This window comes from Acipenser ruthenus, chromosome 7, assembly GCF_902713425.1.
Source record: "Acipenser ruthenus chromosome 7, fAciRut3.2 maternal haplotype, whole genome shotgun sequence".
Classification (NCBI taxonomy): domain Eukaryota; kingdom Metazoa; phylum Chordata; class Actinopteri; order Acipenseriformes; family Acipenseridae; genus Acipenser; species Acipenser ruthenus.
Genome location: NC_081195.1, coordinates 48,952,334 through 48,971,898, shown reverse-complemented (window position 1 = coordinate 48,971,898; position 19,565 = coordinate 48,952,334). Strand labels below are relative to the sequence as shown.

Here is a 19,565-nt window from a genome sequence, read left to right as displayed (position 1 = left end):
AAAACATTATTCTATACCCCCCTTATAATCCTGCATACAAGTGCTTAGCTGACATACTTTATACCTATTGTAAACATGAATCTATTTTAAACATAAGGATGACTTACCTTTGAGTAGAGAAAGTCCACTCAGAAGGACTATCACTGCAAGCTTCATGTTGTTACTTGGGACAAACACCAACACATGCAGCATAGATAGTGCCACACTTCTTGGGGTCTCTTATATTGCATTTCGTCCAGCCTAATTTGAATAACATAAGGACGTCAAGGTAACTATGTAATCAAACATATCAAAATAGGTGTCTTCCAATGGTAAATAGTATAAAAAAAACAACTTTGTACATTAAATTAGGGTTGGCCCTGATCCAGCTTTGATAGCTCTGGCTGCAGGGTGGCTCCGGGAGCTCAGCTCCAGCTCCAGGCTAGTTACAGAGCTGGTGGAGACCGCCTGATCCAGCTCCAGGCTAGTTACAGAGCTGGTGGAGACCCCCTGATCCAGCTCCAGGCTAGTTACAGAGCTGGTGGAGACCGCCTGATCCAGCTCCAGGCTAGTTACAGAGCTGGTGGAGACCGCCTGATGCAGCTCCAGGCTAGTTACAGAGCTGGTGGAGACCCCCTGATCCAGCTCCAGGCTAGTTACAGAGCTGGTGGAGACCGCCTGATCCAGCTCCAGGCTAGTTACAGAGCTGGTGGAGACCGCCTGATGCAGCTCCAGGCTAGTTGCAGAGCTGGTGGAGACCGCCTGATCCAGCTCCAGGCTAGTTACAGAGCTGGTGGAGACCCCCTGATCCAGCTCCAGGCTAGTTACAGAGCTGGTGGAGACCCCCTGATCCAGCTCCAGGCTAGTTGCAGAGCTGGTGGAGACCGCCTGATCCAGCTCCAGGCTAGTTACAGAGCTGGTGGAGACCGCATGATGCAGCTCCAGGCTAGTTACAGAGCTGGTGGAGACCCCCTGATCCAGCTCCAGGCTAGTTACAGAGCTGGTGGAGACCCCCTGATCCAGCTCCAAGCTAGTTACAGAGCTGGTGGAGACCCCCTGATCTAGCTCCAGGCTCATTACAGAGCTGGTGGAGACTCCCTGATCCAGCTCCAGGCTAGTTACAGAGCTGGTGGAGACCGCCTGATCCAGCTCCAGGCTAGTTACAGAGCTGATGGAGACTGCCTGATCCAGCTTCAGGCTAGTTGCAGAGCTGGTGGAGACCCCCTGATCCAGCTCCAGGCTAGTTGCAGAGCTGGTGGAGACCCCCTGATCAAGCTCCAGACTGGCTCCAGCTTCGGGGGTCGAGGGCAGTGTACGCTTTTTGATAAAAACAATTCTGACATTTTTATATCACTTGAAACATTCCCATGCCTATACTATACATTTACATTATACATTTCATTTAACAGTCTGTCACACAATACATGATAGCCTCCTTGATTTTGTACCAATATTCACCAAGCTTTTATTATAGTATTCAATTCTAGCATCCGATGTATGTTTCAGAATGCATTTGACTATAAGCTTTCACTCACTGTCCTCTTACCATGCGATTATGCCTGCACTGGTTTTCATAAAATCTAATGGCTGCAGATACCACAATGCATGATTCAAGTTGATAATTTTGGAGGAACTCTTATATCAATGGAAATATTATGTACATTAAAGTACTTCTGAATTTACATTTAGTTATTTGATATGCTTATTTATTTTGTTAATTCAAATGTTTAAACTGAATAATTCAGGAAGGATTTTTTTAAATGTGAAAGTCAGGAAATATTGGAGATTTTATTGTGTTTCCAAAATCTAGATTAATTGATTTTTGATATTTTCAAATTTGTCATTTCTGACTACTTTTTTATCCTTAGAAAAACAAACACACGCAATTCAAATATCAGGTTACAGTTTTTTTGTTTGTTTTTTTGTTTTACTTTTTATTTTATCCCTTTTGATATACTGTTATTAATTTATCAACTAAGATAGACAAGCTCTCCAGGAGGTAAAAAAATGACTTTTAAATAATTAAAATGTCTATTAACTAACATCTTTGTATCAAATGTTTCTTTAAATTTAAATATATTTGGTCATTCTTCATTATTTTGCTGTGTTGAATTTTTTAAATGGTAAATATAATAAACAGATTCTTGCTCAGTACTGATTAGGTTATAGGACCACATTACTGCTCAGAGGGGAGATGGCTACCATTAAGTCACTTACAAGCATTTGGTAATGTGAGATGACCTGTACAGGGATATGAAAGGGTCTTTAAAATCTTTAGACTCCAAATTATTATTTGTGCAGATATTGCAGATGTGTCATGGAAGAGGCTGATGTGAAATCAACAAAGGGTTACCTGTTCATTAAATCAGGTTAAAACAGGACTTTGTTTCACTGTATTTTTATTGTAATTATTAAGTTGGCCAATAAATCACCCCAGGAGAAAACCCCAGCTGGGCTCATATAGTTATGGTTATAGAGTATTTAGATCTGCTACTGTTTATATTATTAACATAGACCCCAAAATCACAGCCAGTCTGGTGTCTGTAATGTGAAAAAGTTTGTCACCACGAGTGAAATCAACAACATGCAGAACTTCTTGGAACACACATAGAATGGTTAATCATATTCAGTCTTCATTAGTCAAACCAATCAAGAATATAAATCAATTAAAATGAGATCTTCAAAGACGTGTTAAAGAAAGTCCATACAGAAATTGAATGTTTTCACCCCAGATATTCTGTAGTTAAAGAAATACATGTGATTTGTTAGCTGAGATGCCCAAATATTTGCCAGTTTTCAAGGATGTTCATCCCCATCCAGGATATCCCCATGTACAGGATATCCTGTTTAATATCTTTTGATGAACAGATATTACTCAACAATCATTATATATTAAATATTTGAATAATAGGTTGTGGTAGTGGTTTAACCTGTCTAACTTTCAAAACCCACATTATATCCAATACAAATTAAATTATTAGTTATTTATAAAAATGCAAGATTTAAAAGAAAATCACAAAGAATTATTCAGTTATAAACAATTTCAAAACCAATATTAGATTTCAGAGTTATAAAGCCCCTGTTTTCTGTAAAAAAAAAAATGTAATACATTTGGGATCAAGTTTATGAAGAGATTAAAATGTAGTTTGTTTACAGTTTACATATTTGCATATACTTAATGAAAAACTGACAAAAATAAAAAGACATTTAGAAATCTAACGTGAAAATACTGTACTATTATTGTGGCTTCCAGTGGACTTTTGTGATATCATTTTGTAATTTCTTGATTACATGATGTTAAATAAAATATGTAAATTATGTTCATATAGTTTTTTTTTTAAAGTATGTCTTAATCCTAAAATTCCAGGTGATGCAAAACTCTTGGCCATAGCTGTGTATTTGTAATTGAAATAATAGTCAATCATGGGGTTTCCATGCGTGTTTGTTTTTTTAGCTCAAGAAAAATGTCTTGTGTAAAATGCTTTTTGGGGTTTCCAGTCACTCAGTTTTTCACTCGGGTAAACCAGGCTTTTCACCCAGCGTCATACAAATGAATGCGAAAGGTGTACAAGTTAAAACCACCTATGTAAAGTAGAAAAAACAAAAGATGACTGACAATGGGGGACAAAAAAAAAATCAGTCGTTGTCTGCCCATTAGTACTTAAGTTTAAAGTTCATAATGAATCTTACAGATTTGATTTAATATAACGAGAAGGGTCTTACCAGACAGTAAAGCCCTCTTCTTCAGGTTTTATTGCTATTAGAAAATGGATACATTAAAACATTTGGGTAGTTTTTTCTGTTTGGTTTCTTTCGTGATTTTATGCAGCACTATTTTTTGTTGCTAATGATACAAACGTTGGTCTGGTAACCTTCAGGCTTCATTACCCCAGAGGTGGACTATGTCGTGTCGTGGGTATTTTCAATAGCCTTAATAATACCTCAATACTGGGAAAAAAATCATCTACTTACAAGGAGCTGCTCTTCAGTTCAGGTACCTCGTACACAAAAGTGAACATGTATTGTGAACTGTTTGTAAAACATGTAAAAGAATAGAAATACAGCTAATTAGGATTTCAGTGCATGTTTGTGTATTTCTGTAGTTTCAATATTTAAGTTACTGTTAGGTCCTAAAATTTTAGTAATTTTAAACATTTAGTAGTCTGCATGTGCTAATGCTGATCATAGTTTGTTCAGAAACTTGTTCACAGTGTGTTCATAGAGTTTATTCAAAGCCTCCTCCTGGCTTTGTTAGGGAAGAGAGCAACATTCTGTGTTGTTACTGTGATATGCTGAAATAACATTGCTGAAAGTAATCAGACTGCATCCTGTTTGATTCAAACCGGAGACTAGTTGCTATTGTGGTTACTCTGTTGCTGCTGACAGCAAACACTATTCTCGTGTATTTTATTTTATTTTTTTATTTTTACTTTATTTCTTAAATTAAATTGAATCAGAGTTAGGAAGCAGACTACATTGACAGACAACATTCAGAGATGTTCTTTCATCTAGCAGAAAAAAAGGTAGAATACACGAATACTGTATTTACGTGTTTTCTGGAAGATTGATTTGGAACAGTGATTAAACAAAGTTTGAATGATAACATTCAAGGTCCTTACCAGGAATTAAAGGACCTCATATTGACCAATCTCCCTTCACATGTATGTGTTGAATAAATAAGATACGCAGTAATCATATGCAAGAAGTTTTATTGATTTCAGTAGTTTAAAGTAAACAGAGGCGCCCTAATAATACCATCACCAGAAAGAGTTTCATTGTAATTTAACTTCATCAGCTTGTTACTGGAAATACAATAAGAGAAATGTTTTGCATTGGAAATTATTTCCCAGGACAGTCCTCACAGTTACAGCCTGTTACATAAGTGTACTCAAAACGCCTGGTATTAGATCCAGAGCAGGCCAAAGTTGCAATTCTTTTTTCTTCAGTCTTTGGCTGGCAACACTTGCAAATTGTCATCATAGATCCGGAACTGGAATCCGTGTTTAAAAAGAAGCTAAAAAAATAAAAACCCAAGTGAGTATCAGTGTTTGACCGTATACATTAAATATGTTTGATTAATACACAAGCAGTTTTTGGTCAGCTATTTAAGGAAACACTGAAGGTATACAGTACATTGGTGAGGCCTGTCAGTTGTATGCTATGAATCACTGCACTAAAAAGCAGCATTGTGAAGGTCCTGATATAAAATACATCGTAATGCAGATTTTAAATTGCAGTCCTATCAAATTTAAATTACCATATAATTAGTGGATAGAGGCCACAATGAAATGAATAAATATAGAATCAAAACTGTGTGTTAATAGTGCACACACACACCTGGCCATGTAAAAAGTTTCTATTTAGTATTACTGTAAATTACATTGTTTATGGTTATGAGATGAGACACAAGACTATAATTACAAATGATGATCTTCACAGTGCAAAACACTGATATACAGAGCACAGAAAAAGATGTATGAAACAGCTCAGAAAAATTACTCAAATATAAGCAAAAGGTTTGAATATGCGTACCATCTCACAACTAAAAATGCTATCTGTAAGCAAACCTAATGTCATTTATTAAGGCGCAATAAATATGGTGAAAGTTATGAGTTGATTTTGGACAATTTTGAATGTGTTAATTATATATGAGCTTTGAATACATTCTGACAAAGAAGCTTGAACACTCTTGTTTGTGCAACATGGTCATTTACATACCTTGATCCAGATTGGCATTGGCCTTCACATTCGGTCACTGTCACAACTGCTGAACAATCTTCGATCTGTATAGTTTTATTAGAGGTCTTCGGTTTACATGATTCTTTGCCTAAAACAAGAACATTGAATATATAAAATTGTGGGGTGCAAACCTCTGAATTGACTGTTCTAAATATATGTTTAACATGGTAGCAAATTGCTTTATATTACATTATATCAAAAAGATACATGTTTAAATAATACCCTAGCCCTGCTCGACTATTTTTTTCAGAGACAATAACTCAAGGTTTTGCCTCATTCTTTTGTCCTGTCTACTTATTTTTTGCACTCCAGCCTCTGTGAAATCATTTAAACTAGTGAGATTGAGATGAAATAGTTTTATTGCCACAAATAATTGTACAGTATTTTTCTTTTTTTAATTTTCTTGGTTTATACATTTGGGAAGGAGTAAAATTTGTGCCGCGGCAGAGCACTACTTTACACTCTGCCAATTTAGCACTGCGCCGGTTGATCTTGATACGTGTCCCCAATGAGTAAAAGTCAACCAATCACATATTACAATAACATTACTAATATTCCAGCTCTGTAACATGAAATACGTGACAATGCTGCTCCTGCCAAAACTAAACAAGCCAGTCAAAAGCTGGCTGCCCTCAAATCACTAGACTGGTACCCTAACTTCGATATCCCTACAGAACCTAGCCTGTAGTTACGAGATTGGGAGATGTACCACTGTGTCTCATTTCAGCTCTGTAACGTGAAATAAGTATGCCAGAAACATACTGTACACCCCCTGCCGCGGCTGTAAATTCAAAATTAGAGCTCAGTATAATGAAAAAGTTGTTGACCCTGGCATACATCAACTGTATTACAGAATAGTATAAAATAACAATTACCAATTCAATGTTTAATCACAATTTGATAAGCAATTCTCCAGATTAATGCAAAAATGTAAGTGTGGCATACAGACTGGTGGACGAATGGACATAAAGACTACCCCATATTTCTCCAGAACCTCATATTAATCAATAACTCAGTTTTTTAATAATTGTACAAGCGGTTCTCCAAATATACGTAAAAGCGACATGCAGATGCACAGACACCCTGTATATTTCTAGGATCCGATATTCTAAACTTAACCTAAATAATCATAATATGAAGTTTCATGACAATTGGATAAGCAGCTCTCAAAAAAAAAGGGAGACTTGTGACATACGTACAACCGCCCCACTATATCCCCTTCGAAGGAGATTTCATACCAGACGGGAATAACAATTACATTTTTCTGCTTAATCCCACTGTATTTCCTTTTTTTTTCTTTTTTTCTGATTTTCTTAAACTCCAAATGTGTCTCATCTTTGATAACTTTTCCTGTTGTTACTAGGGAAGAAAACAAATGCACTTAGCTATAAAAATAGTAAATGTATTTTTTTAATTACCTATTGTAAAATCATGGAAATAAATACTCATTTTTGCAGATATTTTTAGAACTTGACTTTCGTTAGTTAGTTAGTTTAGTTAGTAGGGCCATCATACAAGGGAAAGAGTGCTTAAGAGCAATTTCCATTCAACTCTACAATTCCAAGTACCTGTTGTTGTTGATTGCACTTGTGGTGATGTTACTGTTGAAAATAGAAAGGGATTCATTATTTAAATTATTTTGAAAGAAACATCAACATGTTATAAAATATAAGCTTCAAATTTAAAAGCAAACAATAAAATGTTATAGATTGATGTCATATTTTAACAGGGCTCGATTAAGGCTTGTTCATTTGCCCAGGACAGACATGTTGATGGTGTAACGTCAGAAAATGCATCCCTTTGAAAAATGCATTCCTTGGTCATATGCACATGTGCAATAGCTCTGTCGGTCATATGGGCTTGTGCAATACCTGTTTCAATAATCCCCGCTTCACTCTTTTGTCCTGCTTACTTATTTTTTGCAACCCAGCCTCTGTCAAATAATTTAGACTAGTGAGATTCAGTTCAAATAGTTTTATTGCCACAAATAATTTTACAGGATTTTTCTTTTTTTAATTTCCCAAATAATTGTACTGGGTTTATATTCTGCCTTCCTGCTGTGTTAAGAAAGCTCATTTTCAACGGATAAAATGAAATAATTCTTCCCCAAATAAAACTATCAATTATATAAAAAAAGATTTTCACAGGGCTCCAGTTATTCTGTTTAAAATGGCTTATTGAGCAAAAAAATAAAAAAACTCCTCGCTGGTTCTCGTTGGTCGCTGCATGGTAAGATTGACAGAGGAACCAACCAATGGTCAACACAATCCCAATTGGGTTGTATATACACATTAAATATTCCAAAAAGTCTTTTCTATTTTCTTGATTGCTCCAATTTTCTTTTTCGATCGAGCATTTTTTCTTTTTCTGTAAATAAACTGTTAAATCACATTTGTTGACTGCCTTTTGATCTCAAGTTAGTTTATGTATTTTATGCTGTAGTCGTGCCGCTGCTTAACTTACTGTTAGCAGAGCTCCATCATGGAAAGCACATTACAAATGTATTAATAGTTCTATGAAAATATTATCTTGTCTGTAACACGTTTCCCTCTTTAAATATGTGAAATATCTGTCTTGCTAATATCCATTGTTCCTACAGCCTTTCCACTGACAACATGCTTCACGGAAAACACCATGAATTCTTCTGGGAACGTTTAATGTTCCTTATTTAAGATACATTCATATTTATATATGCATATGTTATTTTTACATGTTAGTGTCAGTATATGAAATATGTCTACATAACTTTAAAGTTATTTTTAATATAACGTTGGTATTAAGTCATGTATTTGAAAACTGACTCTCTTTTTTACTATTTAAGTCAAATAATTGAACATTAATTAAAAAAATATATATATATATATATTAAAAAAGCTTTGTTTTTGTTTCTGAAAAATAACTAATGGCAGTTCAGTCCTTTAATCTGCATTGAATTCCCAACTAACCCCACCCCCCTTTAAAATTTAGAAATCACGCAGTATATGGGGGTATCACTAAATCCCTCTTTTTCCTGTTTATGTGTCCAGATGTGTCACACCATTGATATATTTGTCTGGTGTGCCTGAGAAAAAAAAACCCAACATACTTTGTTATAAAAAATAGTTTATGTATTTGTATTCAAATATTATGCACAGGGTTAATTACCTATTGTAAATTCATAGAAATAAATACTGTTTGCAAATGTTTTAAGAAGCAAAAAAAGCATATATTATAAACTAGTAAGATATAATTAAGTTGCAGACAGGGTCATTTATAGCTAACATTGTCTGTAATTTATAACACTTATTTTATTCTCCTCATAAAAAAAAAATACAGACAAGCTCCAAGTTTACTCTCCTCAAAATATGCCACAAAAATGTTAAACAGTTTTTTTTGTTTAATTCTTTGTGAAGCAGACATGTATGAAAACATATATACATTACCTATAGTGGATGTAGATCCTGTTACAGAAATTTAAAAAAGATAAAACAATTGATTAAGGCAGGCATTCATGCACACATTTTTGTTGCTTAAACAAGATGTAGCAAAAGTATAATTATTTTTACAAATGTTTCTTTTTAAATTGCACTGTATTGGGATTGATTAAATATTTTTATTGTAATAGTTACCTATCATAGTTACAACAGTTGGCCTTGCAGTTGTTCCTGTAAAGGAAGCACATTGTATTAATAAATGTGACAAAGAAGAAAATAAACAACAGGTCAGTGAAATTCATATCTATTTTGCTCAAGACAACTAAAAATAAGTGGTTTTTGGTGCTGGTAATACTGGTAATGAATCACATCATTATAACAACACAAGATTTATTGATATGTTATTATAAAAATATTTTTTAATTGAATCTAGCATTCTAGGTTGTATCATAAAGGTCTGAAAAACTGCTACTTTGTAGCCATCTGATGATGCCTTAATAAACAACTTGAAACAATATCTTGAAATGTTGAAGACTTGCTAGAAAATACAACTTAGAAACTATAACTACTTAGGGTTTTTTTTTTCTTTAAGTGTATGCTATGGTCAATAGCGCTAACAGTGTTGAAATCAACCAATCACATATTAGAATCAGATTACTGTGCTCAAGGGGTCCCCAAGTTGCTCAACTGGTAAATCTATGGCTGTGATGTCCATGCAAAGTCGCAAAGGGGATTTCAGAGAGAGGTTCCATTGGCTGTAGCGCTCCTACAGGTTAGAGGCAAAACTGTCAGGGAGTTTGCCCTCATTGCGCTACAGTGGACCCTACTGGCCAGGCGCCTGGTAAAGGCAAACGGACACCTGCAGGGCTGACAGTAGCTCACTGACATCCTCTCTCAAGTTCCTGGGTGTAAAGAGCAAACAGGCTTGGTCGTGGGATCGGAGGATGCCCACTGAATTTTCAGTTCTCCTGAGTTGTGTGGGGAATGGCTGTGATGAGGGAGTGTAAATTACTAAGATCTTGTGAAAAGAACATTTGACTACATCAGATTCAGTAGCAGGAATGCCATTGGTTAAGTTTTGGTTGAATTTTCAGTATAATTAAATAAAGGGTTTCATTTTATTTTTGCCTTTTGCTTCTGCTGGTAGAGACATGATGTCTGTAAGATTTCTTTACCCATTAAAATGAGTTACAGTAATTCATATTAATAAGGGGGGGTTATAAGGATGTTAGAGCCATTAATAAAAGCAGCATAGCTGAAACACCATTAAAGTGTTGCATACAGCTATAAGAGACTAGCGAACAGCAGCGTACCAGTGCTTTAGTCCGCTTTAGGCAGACTAACTTCAAGACTAGAAAATCCCCAGGAACTGAACAGAATGATTCCCAATTGCAGCGTACTAATTGGAAGATCCAGTTAATTAGTTTAACTAATCTGATCAAGGGGACCAAGTTAGACTGATCATGGGAACCAACCTATAGACCCGTATACAGAAAATATAAACCAGGATCTGAAGACAATTTGAAGAAACATTTTCTGTGTGCGTTATAGTGCAAATATAATTGAATCCACCATACACAATGCATAGGCTGTAAAAAAGTGTATATTTGCAGCACATTCTACACCACCCCATTGGGCTCTGCATATGTTAATGCATGCTGCAATTGGGATTATCAATGGTACTAACATTAGTCCAAGCAAGTAGATCAAACTCACTTAACCCCCCAGTTGGGTGAATCTAGTGTACTAAATTTGGTACACAGAAATTGACCCTGTGGCTTTAATGAATAGCCCATTATCCATATTATTCACATTTAACATACAGAATTATCATATAAGTATTAAATACCTGTTGTTATTTCTGTGGTTGTTGTTGTTGTGGGCGATTCTGTAGTTGTAGTTGTCGTGGGTGTGGTTTTTGGTGTTTCTATAGTTGTGGTCGTTGGTGTTTCTATAGTGGTGGTTGTTGTCAGTGTGGTTGTTGGTGTTTCTATAGTTGTGGTTGTTGGTGTCTCTATAGTTGTGGTTGTTGTGGGTGTGGTTGTTGGTGTTTCTATAGTTGTGGTTGTTGGTGTCTCTATAGTTGTGGTTGTTGTAGGTGGGGTTGTTGGTGTTTCTGTAGTTGTGGTTGTTGTAGGTGGGGTTGTTGGTGTTTCTATAGTTGATGTTGATGGTGTTTCTATAGTTGTGGTTGTTGGTGTTTCTATAGTTGTGGTTGTTGTGGGTGTGGTTGTTGGTGTTTCTATAGTTGTGGTTGTTGTAGGTAGGGTTGTTGGTGTTTCTATAGTTGTGGTTGTTGGTGTTTCTATAGTTGTGGTTGTTGGTGTCTTTATAGTTGTGGTTGTTGGTGTTTCTATAGTTGTGGTTGTTGTAGGTGGGGTTGTTGGTGTTTCTATAGTTGTGGTTGATGGTGTTTCTATAGTTGTGGTTGTTGGTGTTTCTATAGTTGTGGTTGATGGTGTTTCTATAGTTGTGGTTGATGGTGTTTCTATAGTTGTGGTTGATGGTGTTTCTATAGTTGTGGTTGATGGTGTTTCTATAGTTGTGGTTGATGGTGTTTCTATAGTTGTGGTTGATGGTGTTTCTATAGTTGTGGTTGTTGTAGGTGGTGTTGTTGGTGTTTCTATAGTTGTGGTTGATGGTGTTTCTATAGTTGTTGTTGTTGGTGTTTCTATAGTTGTGGTTGATGGTGTTTCTATAGTTGTGGTTGATGGTGTTTCTATAGTTGTGGTTGTTGGTGTTTCTATAGTTGTGGTTGTTGGTGTTTCTATAGTTGTGGTTGTTGGTGTCTCTATAGTTGTAGTTGTTGTCAGTGTGGTTGTTGGTGTTTCTATAGTTGTGGTTGTTGGTGTTTCTATAGTTGTGGTTGATGGTGTTTCTATAGTTGTGGTTGTTGGTGTTTCTATAGTTGTGGTTGTTGTGGGTGGGGTTGTTGGTGTTTCTATAGTTGTGGTTGATGGTGTTTCTATAGTTGTGGTTGATGGTGTTTCTATAGTTGTGGTTGTTGTGGGTGGGGTTGTTGGTGTTTCTATAGTTGTGGTTGATGGTGTTTCTATAGTTGTGGTTGTTGGTGTTTCTATAGTTGTGGTTGATGGTGTTTCTATAGTTGTGGTTGTTGGTGTTTCTATAGTTGTGGTTGTTGTAGGTGGGGTTGTTGGTGTTTCTATAGTTGTGGTTGTTGGTGTCTCTATAGTTGTAGTTGTTGTCAGTGTGGTTGTTGGTGTTTCTATAGTTGTGGTTGTTGGTGTTTCTATAGTTGTGGTTGTTGGTGTTTCTATAGTTGTGGTTGTTGTGGGTGGGGTTGTTGGTGTTTCTATAGTTGTGGTTGATGGTGTTTCTATAGTTGTGGTTGTTGGTGTTTCTATAGTTGTGGTTGATGGTGTTTCTATAGTTGTGGTTGATGGTGTTTCTATAGTTGTGGTTGTTGGTGTTTCTATAGTTGTGGTTGTTGTAGGTGGGGTTGTTGGTGTTTCTATAGTTGTGGTTGTTGGTGTCTCTATAGTTGTAGTTGTTGTCAGTGTGGTTGTTGGTGTTTCTATAGTTGTGGTTGTTGGTGTTTCTATAGTTGTGGTTGATGGTGTTTCTATAGTTGTGGTTGTTGGTGTTTCTATAGTTGTGGTTGTTGTGGGTGGTGTTGTTGGTGTTTCTATAGTTGTGGTTGATGGTGTTTCTATAGTTGTGGTTGTTGGTGTTTCTATAGTTGTGGTTGATGGTGTTTTTGTAGTTGTGGTTGTTGTGGGTGTGGTTGATGGTGTTTCTATAGTTGTGGTTGTTGTGGGTGGGGTTGTTGGTGTTTCTATAGTTGTGGTTGATGGTGTTTCTATAGTTGTGGTTGATGGTGTTTCTATAGTTGTGGTTGTTGGTGTTTCTATAGTTGTGGTTGTTGTAGGTGGGGTTGTTGGTGTTTCTATAGTTCTGGTTGTTGGTGTTTCTATAGTTGTGGTTGATGGTGTTTCTATAGTTGTGGTTGTTGGTGTTTCTATAGTTGTGGTTGTTGTGGGTGGGGTTGTTGGTGTTTCTATAGTTGTGGTTGTTGGTGTCTCTATAGTTGTAGTTGTTGTCACTGTGGTTGTTGGTGTTTCTATAGTTGTGGTTGTTGTAGGTGGGGTTGTTGGTGTTTTTATAGTTGTGGTTGATGGTGTTTCTATAGTTGTGGTTGTTGGTGTTTCTATAGTTGTGGTTGTTGGTGTTTCTATAGTTGTGGTTGATGGTGTTTCTATAGTTGTGGTTGTTGGTGTTTCTATAGTTGTGGTTGTTGTAGGTGGGGTTGTTGGTGTTTCTATAGTTGTGGTTGTTGGTGTCTCTATAGTTGTAGTTGTTGTCAGTGTGGTTGTTGGTGTTTCTATAGTTGTGGTTGTTGTAGGTGGGGTTGTTGGTGTTTCTATAGTTGTGGTTGTTGGTGTCTCTATAGTTGTAGTTGTTGTCAGTGTGGTTGTTGGTGTTTCTATAGTTGTGGTTGTTGTGGGTGGGGTTGTTGGTGTTTCTATAGTTGTGGTTGATGGTGTTTCTATAGTTGTGGTTGATGGTGTTTCTATAGTTGTGGTTGTTGGTGTTTCTATAGTTGTGGTTGTTGGTGTTTCTATAGTTGTGGTTGTTGTGGGTGGGGTTGTTGGTGTTTCTATAGTTGTGGTTGATGGTGTTTCTATAATTGTGGTTGTTGGTGTTTCTATAGTTGTGGTTGATGGTGTTTCTATAGTTGTGGTTGTTGGTGTTTCTATAGTTGTGGTTGATGGTGTTTCTATAGTTGTGGTTGTTGGTGTTTCTATAGTTGTGGTTGTTGTGGGTGGGGTTGTTGGTGTTTCTATAGTTGTGGTTGTTGGTGTCTCTATAGTTGTAGTTGTTGTAGGTGGGGTTGTTGGTGTTTCTATAGTTGTGGTTGATGGTGTTTCTATAGTTGTGGTTGTTGGTGTTTCTATAGTTGTGGTTGATGGTGTTTCTATAGTTGTGGTTGATGGTGTTTCTATAGTTGTGGTTGTTGGTGTTTCTATAGTTGTGGTTGATGCTGTTTCTATAGTTGTGGTTGATGGTGTTTCTATAGTTGTGGTTGTTGGTGTTTCTATAGTTGTGGTTGTTGTAGGTGGTGTTGTTGGTGTTTCTATAGTTGTGGTTGATGGTGTTTCTATAGTTGTGGTTGTTGGTGTTTCTATAGTTGTGGTTGATGGTGTTTCTATAGTTGTGGTTGATGGTGTTTCTATAGTTGTGGTTGATGGTGTTTCTATAGTTGTGGTTGTTGTAGGTGGGGTTGTTGGTGTTTCTATAGTTGTGGTTGTTGGTGTCTCTATAGTTGTAGTTGTCAGTGTGGTTGTTGGTGTTTCTATAGTTGTGGTTGTTGGTGTTTCTATAGTTGTGGTTGATGGTGTTTCTATAGTTGTGGTTGTTGGTGTTTCTATAGTTGTGGTTGTTGTGGGTGGGGTTGTTGGTGTTTCTATAGTTGTGGTTGATGGTGTTTCTATAGTTGTGGTTGATGGTGTTTCTATAGTTGTGGTTGTTGTGGGTGGGGTTGTTGGTGTTTCTATAGTTGTGGTTGATGGTGTTTCTATAGTTGTGGTTGTTGGTGTTTCTATAGTTGTGGTTGATGGTGTTTCTATAGTTGTGGTTGTTGGTGTTTCTATAGTTGTGGTTGTTGGTGTTTCTATAGTTGTGGTTGTTGGTGTTTCTATAGTTGTGGTTGATGGTGTTTCTATAGTTGTGGTTGTTGGTGTTTCTGTAGTTGTGGTTGTTGGTGTTTCTATAGTTGTGGTTGTTGGTGTCTCTATAGTTGTAGTTGTTGTCAGTGTGGTTGTTGGTGTTTCTATAGTTGTGGTTGTTGGTGTTTCTATAGTTGTGGTTGTTGGTGTTTCTGTAGTTGAGGTTGTTGTGGGTGTGGTTGTTGGTGTTTCTATAGTTGTGGTTGTTGGTGTTTCTATAGTTGTGGTTGTTGGTGTTTCTATAGTTGTGGTTGTTGGTGTTTCTATAGTTGTGGTTGATGGTGTTTCTATAGTTGTGGTTGTTGGTGTCTCTATAGTTGTAGTTGTTGTAGGTGGGGTTGTTGGTGTTTCTATAGTTGTGGTTGATGGTGTTTCTATAGTTGTGGTTGTTGGTGGTGTTTCTATAGTTGTGGTTGATGGTGTTTCTATAGTTGTGGTTGATGGTGTTTCTATAGTTGTGGTTGATGGTGTTTCTATAGTTGTGGTTGATGGTGTTTCTATAGTTGTGGTTGATGGTGTTTCTATAGTTGTGGTTGATGGTGTTTCTATAGTTGTGGTTGTTGTAGGTGGTGTTGTTGGTGTTTCTATAGTTGTGGTTGATGGTGTTTCTATAGTTGTTGTTGTTGGTGTTTCTATAGTTGTGGTTGATGGTGTTTCTATAGTTGTGGTTGATGGTGTTTCTATAGTTGTGGTTGTTGGTGTTTCTATAGTTGTGGTTGTTGTAGGTGGGGTTGTTGGTGTTTCTATAGTTGTGGTTGTTGGTGTCTCTATAGTTGTAGTTGTTGTCAGTGTGGTTGTTGGTGTTTCTATAGTTGTGGTTGTTGGTGTTTCTATAGTTGTGGTTGATGGTGTTTCTATAGTTGTGGTTGTTGGTGTTTCTATAGTTGTGGTTGTTGTGGGTGGGGTTGTTGGTGTTTCTATAGTTGTGGTTGATGGTGTTTCTATAGTTGTGGTTGATGGTGTTTCTATAGTTGTGGTTGTTGTGGGTGGGGTTGTTGGTGTTTCTATAGTTGTGGTTGATGGTGTTTCTATAGTTGTGGTTGTTGGTGTTTCTATAGTTGTGGTTGATGGTGTTTCTATAGTTGTGGTTGTTGGTGTTTCTATAGTTGTGGTTGTTGTAGGTGGGGTTGTTGGTGTTTCTATAGTTGTGGTTGTTGGTGTCTCTATAGTTGTAGTTGTTGTCAGTGTGGTTGTTGGTGTTTCTATAGTTGTGGTTGTTGGTGTTTCTATAGTTGTGGTTGATGGTGTTTCTATAGTTGTGGTTGTTGGTGTTTCTATAGTTGTGGTTGTTGTGGGTGGGGTTGTTGGTGTTTCTATAGTTGTGGTTGATGGTGTTTCTATAGTTGTGGTTGTTGGTGTTTCTATAGTTGTGGTTGTTGGTGTTTCTGTAGTTGTGGTTGTTGTGGGTGTGGTTGTTGGTGTTTCTATAGTTGTGGTTGTTGGTGTTTCTATAGTTGTGGTTGTTGGTGTTTCTATAGTTGTTGTTGTTGGTGTTTCTATAGTTGTGGTTGATGGTGTTTCTATAGTTGTGGTTGTTGGTGTCTCTATAGTTGTAGTTGTTGTCAGTGTGGTTGTTGGTGTTTCTATAGTTGTGGTTGTTGGTGTTTCTATAGTTGTGGTTGATGGTGTTTCTATAGTTGTGGTTGTTGGTGTTTCTATAGTTGTGGTTGTTGTGGGTGGGGTTGTTGGTGTTTCTATAGTTGTGGTTGATGGTGTTTCTATAGTTGTGGTTGTTGGTGTTTCTATAGTTGTGGTTGTTGGTGTTTCTGTAGTTGTGGTTGTTGTGGGTGTGGTTGTTGGTGTTTCTATAGTTGTGGTTGTTGGTGTTTCTATAGTTGTGGTTGTTGGTGTTTCTATAGTTGTTGTTGTTGGTGTTTCTATAGTTGTGGTTGATGGTGTTTCTATAGTTGTGGTTGTTGGTGTCTCTATAGTTGTAGTTGTTGTAGGTGGGGTTGTTGGTGTTTCTATAGTTGTGGTTGATGGTGTTTCTATAGTTGTGGTTGTTGGTGTTTCTATAGTTGTGGTTGATGGTGTTTCTATAGTTGTGGTTGTTGGTGTTTCTATAGTTGTGGTTGATGGTGTTTCTATAGTTGTGGTTGATGGTGTTTCTATAGTTGTGGTTGATGGTGTTTCTATAGTTGTGGTTGTTGTAGGTGGTGTTGTTGGTGTTTCTATAGTTGTGGTTGATGGTGTTTCTATAGTTGTTGTTGTTGGTGTTTCTATAGTTGTGGTTGATGGTGTTTCTATAGTTGTGGTTGATGGTGTTTCTATAGTTGTGGTTGTTGGTGTTTCTATAGTTGTGGTTGTTGTAGGTGGGGTTGTTGGTGTTTCTATAGTTGTGGTTGTTGGTGTCTCTATAGTTGTAGTTGTTGTCAGTGTGGTTGTTGGTGTTTCTATAGTTGTGGTTGTTGGTGTTTCTATAGCTGTGGTTGATGGTGTTTCTATAGTTGTGGTTGTTGGTGTTTCTATAGTTGTGGTTGTTGTGGGTGGGGTTGTTGGTGTTTCTATAGTTGTGGTTGATGGTGTTTCTATAGTTGTGGTTGATGGTGTTTCTATAGTTGTGGTTGTTGTGGGTGGGGTTGTTGGTGTTTCTATAGTTGTGGTTGATGGTGTTTCTATAGTTGTGGTTGTTGGTGTTTCTATAGTTGTGGTTGATGGTGTTTCTATAGTTGTGGTTGTTGGTGTTTCTATAGTTGTGGTTGTTGTAGGTGGGGTTGTTGGTGTTTCTATAGTTGTGGTTGTTGGTGTCTCTATAGTTGTAGTTGTTGTCAGTGTGGTTGTTGGTGTTTCTATAGTTGTGGTTGTTGGTGTTTCTATAGTTGTGGTTGATGGTGTTTCTATAGTTGTGGTTGTTGGTGTTTCTATAGTTGTGGTTGTTGTGGGTGGGGTTGTTGGTGTTTCTATAGTTGTGGTTGATGGTGTTTCTATAGTTGTGGTTGATGGTGTTTCTATAGTTGTGGTTGTTGGTGTTTCTATAGTTGTGGTTGTTGGTGTTTCTATAGTTGATGTTGTAGGTGGGGTTGTTGGTGTTTCTATAGTTGTGGTTGTTGGTGTCTCTATAGTTGTAGTTGTTGTCAGTGTGGTTGTTGGTGTTTCTATAGTTGTGGTTGTTGGTGTTTCTATAGTTGTGGTTGATGGTGTTTCTATAGTTGTGGTTGTTGGTGTTTCTATAGTTGTGGTTGTTGTGGGTGGTGTTGTTGGTGTTTCTATAGTTGTGGTTGTTGGTGTTTCTATAGTTGTGGTTGATGGTGTTTCTGTAGTTGTGGTTGTTGTGGGTGTGGTTGATGGTGTTTCTATAGTTGTGGTTGTTGTGGGTGGGGTTGTTGGTGTTTCTATAGTTGTGGTTGATGGTGTTTCTATAGTTGTGGTTGATGGTGTTTCTATAGTTGTGGTTGTTGGTGTTTCTATAGTTGTGGTTGTTGTGGGTGGGGTTGTTGGTGTTTCTATAGTTGTGGTTGTTGGTGTTTCTATAGTTGTGGTTGATGGTGTTTCTATAGTTGTGGTTGTTGGTGTTTCTATAGTTGTGGTTGTTGTAGGTTGGGTTGTTGGTGTTTCTATAGTTGTGGTTGTTGGTGTCTCTATAGTTGTAGTTGTTGTCAGTGTGGTTGTTGGTGTTTCTATAGTTGTGGTTGTTGGTGTTTCTATAGTTGTGGTTGATGGTGTTTCTATAGTTGTGGTTGTTGGTGTTTCTATAGTTGTGGTTGTTGTGGGTGGGGTTGTTGGTGTTTCTATAGTTGTGGTTGATGGTGTTTCTATAGTTGTGGTTGTTGGTGTTTCTATAGTTGTGGTTGATGGTGTTTCTATAGTTGTGGTTGTTGGTGTTTCTATAGTTGTGGTTGATGGTGTTTCTATCGTTGTGGTTGATGGTGTTTCTATAGTTGTGGTTGATGGTGTTTCTATAGTTGTGGTTGATGGTGTTTCTATAGTTGTGGTTGTTGGTGTTTCTGTAGTTGTGGTTGTTGTAGGTTGGGTTGTTGGTGTTTCTATAGTTGTGGTTGTTGGTGTCTCTATAGTTGTAGTTGTTGTCAGTGTGGTTGTTGGTGTTTCTATAGTTGTGGTTGTTGGTGTTTCTATAGTTGTGGTTGATGGTGTTTCTATAGTTGTGGTTGTTGGTGTTTCTATAGTTGTGGTTGTTGTGGGTGGGGTTGTTGGTGTTTCTATAGTTGTGGTTGATGGTGTTTCTATAGTTGTGGTTGTTGGTGTTTCTATAGTTGTGGTTGATGGTGTTTCTATAGTTGTGGTTGTTGGTGTTTCTATAGTTGTGGTTGATGGTGTTTCTATAGTTGTGGTTGATGGTGTTTCTATAGTTGTGGTTGTTGGTGTTTCTATAGTTGTGGTTGATGGTGTTTCTATCGTTGTGGTTGATGGTGTTTCTATAGTTGTGGTTGATGGTGTTTCTATAGTTGTGGTTGATGGTGTTTCTATAGTTGTGGTTGTTGGTGTTTCTGTAGTTGTGGTTGTTGGTATTTCTGTAGTTGTGGTTGTTGTGGGTGTGGTTGTTGGTATTTTTGTAGTTGTGGTTGTTATGGGTGTGGTTGTTGATAATTCTGTGCCTACAAATGGTAAATAAACAAGTTATATTATGTTTTAATAAAGTGCATTAACATTTGCTGAAGAGCAATATAAGTTAAACTATTCACATGTATTATTTCCAGAAAATACATAAAAACACCACCACAGAATGGCATACAGATATGAGAAATATACATTCTCAAAACTGCAGACTGCTCATACAGGAAACATAATA

At 37.1% G+C, this 19,565-nt stretch overlaps 1 protein-coding gene across 1 annotated transcript in view; it reads right to left on the bottom strand.

Annotated features, from left to right (window-relative positions):
• Positions 1-4,671: 4,671 nt before the first annotated feature.
• Positions 4,672-19,565, bottom strand: part of LOC117414593 (mucin-2-like) — a 35,431-nt gene continuing 20,537 nt past the window's right edge. The window contains exons 30-35 of the mRNA XM_059027195.1: positions 10,981-19,371; positions 9,327-9,362; positions 9,141-9,158; positions 7,287-7,319; positions 5,698-5,806; positions 4,672-4,993 (exon numbers count right to left, since the gene is read on the bottom strand). Of these exons, the coding sequence (XP_058883178.1) occupies positions 4,819-4,993; positions 5,698-5,806; positions 7,287-7,319; positions 9,141-9,158; positions 9,327-9,362; positions 10,981-19,371 (8,762 nt within the window). The 3' untranslated portion in view covers positions 4,672-4,818. The remainder of the gene's footprint in view (positions 4,994-5,697; positions 5,807-7,286; positions 7,320-9,140; positions 9,159-9,326; positions 9,363-10,980; positions 19,372-19,565) is intronic.